We start from the raw sequence: 12644 nt of genomic DNA, 5'->3' as shown, positions 1-12644 counted from the left end.
TACTTCAAAAAAAATTTTAATGGCACGAGAATTGAGTACAAGATGGTTTTAAAGATTTTCATGAGGTTAAAAAAAAAAAAATAAAATAAAAAAAAATGTGGTATCATTCAGTTTGCTATGTCGGTCTAGTGGGGGACAGGAGACAATGTTTCGATGTCTACACTCATCGTCTAATCTGAAAAAAAAGCTGTAAATACCACTAACTACTGATTATTTTGAGGAAATCTGGATCTCATTATTTTCAGGACAAATTTACGATTAAAAAAAAAAAACTCCCGAGATCGATAGGTTAGTCACCTTAAAAAAATTTAAACGTAAAAGAGAGATGCATGCTATGTGCTTTTAAGGTCTTGATGAAAGAAAGATGTTGATACCACTTTCTCGTCGCTCAGCCCACGTTTCAGAAATAACTAAAAATATCAAAACACGCAAGATCATTACCTCATTATTTCGGGAAGCTTTTTTTTTAAGTGTTCAGTCATAAGTTCTAAATGGCTAGGGGATCAATTAGTATACTTATATGAAAGTCTCGAAAAAAGAAAACCTTTGATGTAACTTCGGCTGCTACGCAGCACCTACGTGAAAGATGAACAGCGTCCATGAGTCTGAATTATCACCCAAATAAAAGAAAAACTGAAAATCGCTAATGCACCAAGGCACGAATTTCGTAAATTTCAGGAGACAACAATTTAGGAGCAAAAATTAAAACTCCCGGAGATGGATAGGTTGGAAACCTCAAAAATTTTCACTCGAAGGGAAAAACAAATATATCACGAAATTTTAAGATCTTGACAACAGTATCTAGTCACTCAGCTCAAATTTTAAAAACGAAGTTCATATATTACTACTATTTTGACTGGCTAGATTTATGAACATTAAAATCTTCCCTTGTACCCAAAACGGTGCTCCCACTTACGATTATACTTTTCACTATTTTGGCCCTCTCTGAGGCTATGTAAGCCGGAATATCACTGATCTACATCTTCTAGTCATGTTAAAGAAAAATAGCCCCAAGTATTCCAAAAACGCACACTATATCAATTAGACACTTGTTGGTAAATTTTATATCCAATCACTTTCATAGAAGTTAAGGTGTTTTTTTATGAATTACTTTTACATATGAACTCAATATCACTTACTACTAATGCCCTCAGCAAATTTATGGAGTTTAATAATGGTAACTATTATTTCCTTATGTTCTATGAATCCTTTAGTTGTAATGTATACTTATTCACTTTTTACTTGCAGTAACATCTTAATTTTTAAACTTTATCAAAATGATAGATTTTTATTCCAATTCTGAGAGCATAGTCTACAATTAATTAATTTCTCTTTTAAGTTTTATTTCAGTACACGTCTTTCCAAGCATCATATTTTCAACTGATTGCATTCCAAAACCTCTACAAATGTTTAAGTTCGGAATATATATATATATATATATATATATATATATATATATATATATATATATATATATATATATATATATATATATAGGGTGTTTCAAAACGAATGACTTGATTTTAAAAGTCCATATATATTGATAAAAAACATGCTACAAAAATGGAATAAATTGCAAAATACTCACAAAATCTTCATGTTTTAGCTATGCTATTACAAATGCTCTAAGTGTCCACCACCAGCAGCAGGAACAACATTTAAATGATAGCTAAATTCCAACATTTCATTGGAAGTCCAAGGCCGACCTGGACTCTTTACCTTTGCACAAGCATCCTGTCTCTTTAAATTGGCGATACCAACGTCGAATGTTTTTTGGTGCAGGCGGGTCAATTTCAAAACGCCGACAAAAAGCATGCTGGACCGAAATTACTGACTCAATCTTTGCAAACTGCAGTACACAAAACGCCTTCTGTTAAGCGGAAGCCATCTAACTTATGATTGACTGCAAACTGAGAAGACGAATTGACTAACATCTAACGGCGATTTTTTAAAAAACTCTAGGCCACACCCATTCAAACAACATTCATTTCCTTGCCAGCACGTCCCAAGTTCCGTAATTATTACCGTTCAAAATCAGTTCATAAATATATATATATATATATATTGTCAATTTGGCCTAATAATGTATCATCCCATTGGTAGTCTCGGTTCTTCCTGTCTAAATTAAGTTCCGGATTTACAGCTCTGATAAAGAACGATTCAAAAACATTTCTTTTCGTGAAGTTTCGGATTTACAGCTCTGATAAAGAAAGAATTACAAATATTCAGAACTGTAAATCTGAAACTCAAGTAAGATAGGGATAACTTAGACCACTGATGGGATGATATAATTTTAAGTCAAATGAAAATACATTTATTTTCCGAAGTTGAACATTTGTACAGGCTTGGAATCTAGTGATTGTTATATCACACGGGTCTCATAATCACTGGAATTGATACTTCATCAATCTCGACTCTGGAACTAAGTACATAAATAATTAATACCTTTCTGACCAGGGTACACTTATTTATTAAAATTAAAATAAAGCGTAACAGTTTCAATAACTTAACGTTATTTTCATTAGATGTTAACTCTGATGAAGGTAATGTTAAGTTATTGAAACTGTTACGCTTTATTTTAATTTTAATAAATAATAGCTGAACCTGCGTTCTCTACACAGCGCATCATTCACATATGAGTATGAATCTCCTTGTCATACCTCACATCTGTACATGTCCCTTTACAGACACAAATGAAAGACGTCTTGCAAGGGATACCATAATGGGGAGATTTTTTAAATTATTTTTTCAATATCTCGCACCGTTTGCAATATTGAGCCTACTTTCGGTTGGAGTTTCTAATTCATATATTGTCACGGACGCTCATCGATATCATAGTTAAACTTTGTCCGTGATTGTACTTTTAGTTCAATATTCTTCAAAGGACTTTCAACGAACAGCGAAAGGAAATGATGGATATATTCAAAACTAAATTGTGATCAATTAATGAGATCTTTATCTGTAAAACTGCTATGTAATTCTGTCTTTGAAAACGTTGTCAAGCACTGAAGTCGGCTAGCTTTCGCGATTCAACTTGTAAGATGACGGAAGTGGATTTCGGAGGAACACGTCATTACGTATTTCACCACGAATACAGGAAGTTCCATAACCTCGCCTCGAGTCGAGTAATAAAACTACTGGACTTTTCCAAAGTCAGGGTAGTAACATCGAACACCGATCAGGAGGAACACCTTGTTATTATTATTATACCGCTTATCACGACTACATCAATAAGCTGAAGGTATGTACCTGTTTCATATTTGTCAATGCCTAGCCATGGCTCAGTGCTTGGGAAGTTTCAAATAGACACTACTGAACTAAAATTTACACACATTAAAGACACTCCCTACAAATCCTATTCTTTGGTGTACAAAATTATTGATGTCTAGATTACTAAGAAAGTTGGATATTTCTATGACACCTCTTGCATACGTCCCATTCTATTCAAATCATAAATAACTCATAGCATAACCGTAATATGATCAGTGTTTTCTTTTTCTTTGCATGCAGTAGGTAATAAGCAAATACATTCCACACACAATTAATTATAATGTCAGTGATATATGGTGTTGATTGAGCAAAGCACGCCAAACAATAAAGATTCATTTTAGACTGGAGAAATGGTTATCCTTCGTTTTTCATTATCATTTGGCCATGAAACTAACGCCTGAGAGATATACAATCCCTATACACAATGATGTGATGTTGGAATGTATAACTCGTAGGAAATGATGTTTTACTTTTTAAAAATTTTAACACTTCCTAAAAATGTAATAAATTCCATGTTTTTTAAATATTCAATTAGAACTGGACAATTTACACAAAATTTGGAATCGACCAATGGAAACAGTACTTTTCCATCACTTGTGGTTTTCAAAATCTCATTGTCGAAAGGATCGGAGACAAACATATAAACCTAGCATTTTAATATATAGAAGTATATACTCTGATCAGAAAAAGTATTAATTATTTATTGAAATCGATCTGGTAATATAGAGTTTTAAAGGAATTCTTGCACGGTCCAAAAATGTAAATTTAATTTTCATTATGGTACTTTTTTTGCGTAGCTTACCCTTCATCATTTTCATTTTCATCCTCGCTTTCTCTAACGTCATCATCAGAAACTAAATCAATGACATCGACGCTGGCACTTGTCGCAGAACCATTGACACTTGATGTGCTACTCTCTTCCATAGAACCATTGTCAGTTGATACGTTGTTCTCTTCCACAAAACTACTGACAGCATCTTCCTTTGTTAGACTATTACAATTTTTAACATCATTAATACTTCCAACAACAACAATGGCTTCATCATCATTATGCTCAACAGACAAATTATACACAACTTCCTCAACTAAGCTACCATCACTATCATCATCTTCCAAATCTTGCTCCGTTCTTAGGGCTGCAAGTGCAAGATATTCTTCGGGAATCACGTAGTCTGGGTTGTCTGGCTCTATTTTCACTTCAAGTGACATCGTTTCAATTGGTGAGGATTCTTTCTCATTACTTTCTGTTGTCTCACAGGTTCCCCTTTCATATTCATTAGACATTGCAAAGCGTCACTTTTTTCCACATCTACATACATAGTCATGATCACGAGATCTTGTCATAAGTTCTTCTAATAAAATATTTTATCATTGCTGTGCTTTCAAACCGTAAAAAGTGTTTCGTTTAACACAGCATTTCAATATATGCAGCTCTATTAAACGTTTATTTAACTATTGAAATCTACAACGAATTTCTCTTGACAGGAATATTAATTCATGCACGATTTTCTCTAACCACCTGTAACGAAAAAAAAATAAATAAATAAATAAATAAAAAATAAAAAGAGATAATGAATATTTTTCAATAACAAACTATTTTACAGCAGAAAATTAATTAAAATGACGTTTCTATAAAAACAGAAAGTTTTTTTTTCCCTTCTCTCAAGACTTTCAATAGTAAATCCAATAATACCGTATTTTACGGACTATAAGACGGACTTTAATTTTTAAGCATTTTTTTTAAATACCGTAACATTTTTATCATTTTTATTATTAGATTGAACGTTTGGTGGGGAACGATGTTTCGTTGTGAGTGAGTTGGCGCTGCCATTAGTTTTCGAGCGTGACGTTATGGGTTGTCAACTAACAGATCGACTGGTTAATTCCGTCGTCGTATGTTAGAGGCGCTACGGTTTGCCTTGTTTCCAGTTTTTCGCAGTTTACGGTCTGTGTATCCTAGTCTGTGGTTCAGGGTTTGTGATGGCGGGACGGGAGGGAGACCGTGTTAGCAAGCTTGTGAATTCCCGCAACTCATGTTCGTCGCATCAGTGCACTGCTGCTGCCAGTTGAATCCAATGTTGCCAGATAGAGATAGGTTTCCCGCGGCATTGAATATATGGCCATTTTTATATTAATTGCGAGTACAGTACAACCCCTCAAATCCGAACTCCGGAAATCCGAAAACCCGGCAAATCCGAACACGTTCTCAGGAGAAAAAAATAACTACAGCTGGAAAATGAAAAAAAAAAAAAAGATTTAATCACACAAATTTAGTTTTTTTTTTTTTTTTTTTTTTTAAGGTTTTAACATTTTTAGACTTAATGCTTATTCTAAATCATTATCTAATTATATTCTTACAAGAAGACAGTTATAGATATGTGACAATCATTTTGGACATGACTGTACACCCGCCAGTCAAGGTCACTGCCCTTTCGACCACTGGGCCACCCTGTCTAACATCAGTCGTTGCTTTACCGCCAATTCAGTGACGAAATAAGTACGTAATATTATTTCCCGGGTAATCCGAACCCCCCGAAATCCGAACAGGCTTCTGCCCCAATTAGTTCGGATTTGAGGGGTTGTACTGTATAAGACTCATCTGAATTTTGGAGGCAATTTTTCGAAGCAAAAAGTGCGTTTTGTAGTCCGTAAAATACGTTATTTTCCGCTAATTCCGGTTTTGCTTTTATTTTGTTTGTCTTTTCTTTCTTTTACATTACCCACAATATGGATATGAAGACAAAATGAAATTACACAAAATCTGAAATTATTTTACAAGGAAGATGATGTAAATGCACTGCAAACGTTTAAAACTATTATCTCTAAAAGTGTTATGTACAATTTTCAGTTGCATTTGGCTTTAAGGACCTCCCTCTTCCAAGTTCACATGATAAGCTAGTGTGAAAGCATACCATTTTCCTCCGTATCGATTTTCCATTTCCGAAATGGTATATCAAAGATCTCATTATGTTCGTCACTCATATTTCCTCACGTCGAGGGATAAAGTCCAGGTATAAGTCAAAAATGTTAATTTTTAATCTCCAATTACACATAATAGCTTTATACTAGTTCAACAGATTCAATACAATTTTATGGTAATTTTCTGACTGCCCCTAGATTCCCCTTCCCAATTTCCCGCCCCTAAAAAAAATAATGAACAAAAAGTTTTTGAGATGTTCTGAAATATCAATCTACATATTTTAACAATACATAAATATTCAGCAAACTTCCCATCAAGAAAGACCTAATCTCAAACCCCAAAAATATCCTATTTCACTTTAGAATCACTAAATCTCAGAAGCTGCATGGCAAGCTATTCAAATCTTCTGCTGATATCGTCCATACTCTTGACAAAGTTCTTTATAAGCCTCAATATATTTACAAGGGACAGATATATTTCTTAAGAACCACAAAAGAATTGATGGCATTCTTTTCCCGTAAAAGATATTTACGAAGATATAGTTACACCCTTCTTATATAAGGGCTGCGCAAGTGAAAAAGCGGCTGACTGTACCAGCTTTATATCTAATCGAAACAGGAAAATATGTTTGTCGATACATTGCGTGGTGGTGTTTCCAGTTTGTACTTGCAGCAAATAGCGTCGCCTGTTGTTTCCTCAGTGCGGTAACATTGTTTAACGCAGTCAGATGCATTATGGATCCCTCCAGATCAGCACAATGAGGTGTTTTCCATTGTCTTCGAGCAGAAGGCGTTCATGCTTAATAAATCTATCGCAGTGTGCTGGAGGTGAACAGTGAACTCTGTCTCGCAAGTTCTATCATATTTATTATGTTACGTTGGTGTCAGTGTTATGGCGCGGGGTGCAAAAGCATCAAAGACTTGCACGACCCGGGGAGGCCCAGAGATCCCTTCCCACTTGGTGGATCAGTGCATCAATATTAATGGGAATTATATATAGGTGTCATGTTATACACTAACTGTACTACATATATTATGAAAGAAACTATTTTCTAGATATAACTGTAGTCTATTTGAATATACCTTCTAAAGTGCTCTTTAGTTACAATATCAAGTTCCCCCCCCCCAAAAAAAAAAAAAACTTACAGTCTATTACAATTTTCAAACTATTTATTTACGAAATGTCTTACAGTTTCGATATTGTAACAAATGGAAAATACGGAATTTTGAAACAGTAGTGCCTTGTTCAGAGCTTAGTTTATTTTCTAAAAATGACAAGGCTAGCAATGAATTAGAGAAGTTACAATGTTACTTTCTAAATTTACTTCCCTTGCAATACTATAGAAGTTCCACGTCCTGATATATGATTATATTGGGTGTCAGCAAATGTGAAGGAAGAACATAAAACATGTAACTCTAACCCAGCAAACTATTACAGAACGACAGTAGATATTTAAAACACTGGGATCGTATTCCTTCCCTAACAGAATTGTAGTTACGATTTCATGTCTCCCCTACTCTGTCAGTTGGGCGCAACATCTATGTAATTATAGTTTAACCTACTTCTTTATGAGTAAAAATTAACGAGAGATGCAAACATATAATAGCAACATTGGCTCAACGTTGATTACGAACAAGTAAGAATGTTATTGTCACTACGTCAAGAGAAAACGAAATTGATAAACATATAGTTTGCTAGCATAATAAAGCAAGTGAATAAAAAAAAAAAAAAAGGATTCAAACTAAGGAACAAATAATTTAAAAAAAAAATCCTCTATAGAATTTTCATATTTTTTGCTAGTGAACCGTACACTCGTATTCTACCGATAAAACATACACTATATTCTGTGCTTCTGCGTTACAAAAGGAAAATATAAATAATATTAACTGCATGTGGGAAGAGAATTTCGCAAAATTTGAGTTATACATACTTTAAGGAAAACATACTTAACAGTTTCTGATAGCAGGAGGTGAGTCAATGGGTTTGTTTTCAAATATTCGATGAGATGCCTAGATTAGAACTGCGGTCTATTGTTTTCAACTGATTTTGTTCACCTTGTTTACCTGCAAGGTTCTTTTGATATTAGTACACCATTTGTATATGTATTAAACAAATAATTAAGCAAATACAGCCTTGGCGACCGATTTACACTGGAATAATTAACAAGCAAACAATAATAGAGAAGGGAACAGGCCATTAATAAGACACCATCCCGACATTTGAGTGGTGACTGAGCAAAAATCTTGGAGAAACTTCAGTCAGAATAGCCAGTCACCGGAACCTCCCGGCTACGACGCAAGGAAGCTACCCAGTAGTCTACATTCGGTTGATTAACTTGCCGTTAGTACTGTTCAAGTTTCAAATTTATCAGCGCTAAAAGTTATACATCTTTTCATTTAGGTTTCTCGGGTGGTAATTTCAAACTTGCAAGCACGAGAAACTATAATACAGAGGAAAGAAAACATACGTAAAATCACGGACGTATTTACATCAGTTCAAAAATTCTTTTCAAAGAGCCCTCACACAATTAATTTGAAATACCTAAGTGAGCTTTGTCTGGAGTTAAATGAACTGCCTTTTTCAGTAGTTCTTTCATTACAATGCCAAACCCCACATACGAGTATTTACGATTCAGGATTTACATTTCTAGGCTTTCAGCATCTACAGCCATGTTAGCCCGTAACGTTTCAGAGATGACGTCCCTCGGGGAGAACGCTATCCGAGGGAAGGGAAGGAAGGAAGCGGCCCGGGACCTATAAGTTAGGTACCACCCCGGCATTTGCCTGATATGAATCAGGAAAACCCAGGAAAACCTGGCCTGAAAAAGCTTTTAACATTTTTTCGACCGAGGATCGAAACCGAGACCGTTAGTGACTACGCTACTCGGGGCACAAATTCGATACATGTTGTGATCGAAAACATCAGCAAACCTCATGAAATGATTCCTTAAACGAAAACAACGAAAAATTATAGACCAATGTGGGTACACAGGTGCGCCATTTTGGAGTAGTTAAGTACCCAGCCCACCAAAAATTTGTCGGAACTGTAAAATAAAGGATCATAACTCCAAATCGAAAGGTCGAATCAAGATCGGGCAAAAAGATTAGTGATTACTTTTATTATTTTAATTCTATAGATTTCACCAATATACCAATGAGGTGCACGAGCAACCATATAATAAGCTCCAAAGCATAAGAAAAATTCAAGAAACCTTCTATGAACAAACCCGATGATAAAATCAAGAATTCTAAACTAGTTCACTTCTGGTCAGAGAAACCTATAAAGGTAACTAAGAAAGTTCTGTCGCTTTTTCACCCACCACCTGCGAACACCGATATGTCACTTAAGATATATTTGGAACATCAAAAATAGTCACCATCAGCATTGACGACTTTCTGCCAGCGTTCTGGAAAGGTCATGGATTCAATCGCGGCAGAAATTGGTGGGCTGTGAAGCGAAGAAGGTATCAAGTGTATTTTGCACCTCTACTGGGGATACGAAATGGCCTTCTCTAAGATGATTGTCCAAGGAATGGAACAGGTGATAATCGGACGGTGCAATGTCCGGGAGTATGATGGATGCGATAGTATTTCCCAGCCAAGGCGTAAAATGGTATCCCGGGTCATCCTAGTCACGTGGGGCTTAGCGTTCTCCTGTAACAGAAGGACCCCTTTGCGATTAAAAAGTGCTGGCTCCGGAGTTTTGAGTTTTTCTTGAACACGGCTCAACTTCTGACAGTACACAGTTGCATTAATGCTCTGACTAGCTCGTAGCATTTCCCGATGTACGATGCCGCGAGCAGTCCAACAAACACACAGGAGTACCTTTTTCTGCTGCAGTGCTGGTTTCGGCTGTTTTGGGACTTGTTCACGGGATACTAACCAATTATGACAGCGTCGTGGAGCTTCGTACAGGAACCACTTCTCATCATATGGCAACACCCTGTCCAGAAATGGCTCCTTCCTCAGACGAGACAGCAAAGAAACACATGTGTCTGCTCGCGTTGCCTTCTGGCTGGAGTCAAATTATGTGGGACCTCGACCCTACTTGTAGTGCTTCCCAAGTTGATGGAGGTGCGGCCGAATGGTTTCTCCACTCACACTGAATTGTAGTTCCAGTTCCTCAAAAGTCTAGCCACTGTTCACTTCAATTGCTGCCTGAAGATCTTCATTCCGTACATGTGTTAGTCTTCCGGCACCTAATGCGTCTTCGAGTGTTTCGTTACCGTCCTTAAACTTGTTAAACCACCGCTGCACTGTCCGGGTAGTGCTGCACGACACCATCACCAAAGGCCTGGCATAGCTTCTGCCCCGTTGCTGCGGCGTTTGACCCCAGAGTGAATTCGTACAGTATACACACCCTTATGAAGCTCTCTAGACGTCCCATATTCACTCTGTCCTTACGCAAGTTCATGATGTAACTGAACTGCCACAACCAGGTAGTATGTTGGATACACCCACACCAACAACTGACCTTCGCCTCATCCCCATTCGCTTTCAACTCACTATGTGAGGACCGTATGGCCTATGGAATCCGGAGGTTCAATGACGCATTCACAAAAGCTCTGCATTAACTTCTGTCCTTAGGCAAATGGATCCAGTTTCTACTTTGTATTCCTATTTCTGTGAGATCCATCTTAACATTGTACTCCATCTGCGCCTTGGCCTTCCTAATAGTCGTTTTCTGATTGATCTTCCAGTTAAGACTTTGAAAGCGTTCGTATTTTCTTCCATTCTGGCTACCTGACCTGCCCACCTAAGACTCCTAGACTTGATGACCCTAAGAATGTTTGGTAAACGATATAAGTTATGAAGTTCCTCATTATGAAGTTTCCACCATTTACCATTCCCGCTTCTCTTAGGTCCGAATATTCGGCTTAAGATGTTTTTCTAAGACACTTTCAGACTGCGTTCTTCCCTCAGAGTAAGCAACCCTATTTCGCAACCATACAGCACAACAGGTATGATTATCGTTTTATATATTTTAACAATAAATAAAAAAAAAAAAATAAATAAATAAAGTAAAATAAAAGATTATCTAAGGCCTTCAAATCTGCTTACAGTTAAGCACATTTTCCCTACATTTATGTCACAGACAAGGTTGCAATTTGTACAATTACCGAATGCCTATGTATATAGTAATTTCGTTAGCCCAAGATGTACGATTACAATATAGGTACCGACAAGAAAATATGGTAATTGTCAAGTCACAAATTTTATAAATGATTCGTATTGTAAATGCAGAACGACTAATAAGGAGATACGGAAGCAAGCCCTATATTATAACTAGAAACATACTTCGTTGGCTAACTATTGGGGTTTACATTACATTGACATTATTTTCTTCGTGCCGACACCTCGTCAATCTGCGCGAAAGTAATTTGCTTAGACATTGGTTTCTTTTTTCTTTTAGTTTTTTTTTTTTGTGTGTGTGTGTGTGTGTGTATGAAATAATATGAATGAAGTTCATTTTTGGCATATCCCTAATTTAATCAATACTTAAAAACGGTTATCTGAATATTGAAACACGATTGATTTGATTGCACTTCTGAAAAAAAAAAAATAAATAAATAAAATAAATAAATCAAAATTAGTAGTAGAAAGAAAAAAAAAACTATATAAAATAGCAAGTAACTAATTTCAAGAAGCCTAGCACACAAGACTGTAGCATAGCTATGACATAATCTTTCCTACTTTCATTTTCAACAATCTCCTTCCAGAAATACAATTAAAATGTCACTACTACAATATTCAAATAACACACTTCTAATCATGTACACTACAAATAAAAGAATACATAGTGTTATAAAAAGTCAGTCACAATATTATAAAATTCCTTCCGATAAGCACATAAGGAAAAACAACTCGGCTTCAATAGTACCTGCGACACCTCACGTGTATCATGACCAACTATCTCAGAGCGACACCATACAGACAATATGTACACATTCTAATCAAAACAATATCCCAAACTAATCACAATACTTAAAACCACGAATAACAACAGAGGTCTAGAAAGCCATCCAAAACAAAACACTATTTCGAAGTATCTGTTAACTGGGGATTAAAACTCTCTTAGTAAAGAGAGGAAAATAGTACAAATCGATAAAAGAACATGAAAACTAATTATTATATTGAATTTCTTCTTAACACGAGCAATATGACGAAACTCAAACTACTGGAAAAGTTTACCTGGGCATCAAACTACTTTCCTCCTCCCCCCCCCCCCAAAAAAAAGGAATGAAAGCGTAGGTAAAATAGTAAAAATAAATGACACGACACGACTTGATACAGTACAAATACTGAATATAAATACAAATTACAAATACTAATACTTAATACAAATTACTGAAATACAGAGCAGTATCATAGATTTCGGCGTCCGGGGCGAAGCAGAATCCGGCGACTCCCTACATTCACCTTACCAAACTTTTCCTTTTTTTTTTTTTTTTTTC

At 35.9% G+C, this 12644-nt stretch overlaps 1 protein-coding gene across 2 annotated transcripts in view; it reads right to left on the bottom strand.

The window, feature by feature from the left end:
- The window catches only part of LOC145668006 (uncharacterized), a 76834-nt gene that overhangs the window by 25785 nt on the left and 38405 nt on the right, over window positions 1–12644 (bottom strand). For both annotated transcript variants that reach the window (XM_081735454.1, XM_081735455.1), the window contains exon 2: window positions 4073–4789. In XM_081735454.1, coding sequence (XP_081591580.1) covers window positions 4073–4554 — 482 coding nt within the window. In that variant the 5' untranslated portion in view covers window positions 4555–4789. The remainder of the gene's footprint in view (window positions 1–4072; window positions 4790–12644) is intronic.

This window comes from Thermobia domestica, chromosome 13 (assembly GCF_964235325.1).
Source record: "Thermobia domestica chromosome 13, izTheDome1.hap1.1, whole genome shotgun sequence".
Lineage (NCBI taxonomy): Eukaryota > Metazoa > Arthropoda > Insecta > Zygentoma > Lepismatidae > Thermobia > Thermobia domestica.
Note: the sequence above shows the minus strand (reverse complement) of the source record. Positions and strands in the feature narration are given on the sequence as shown.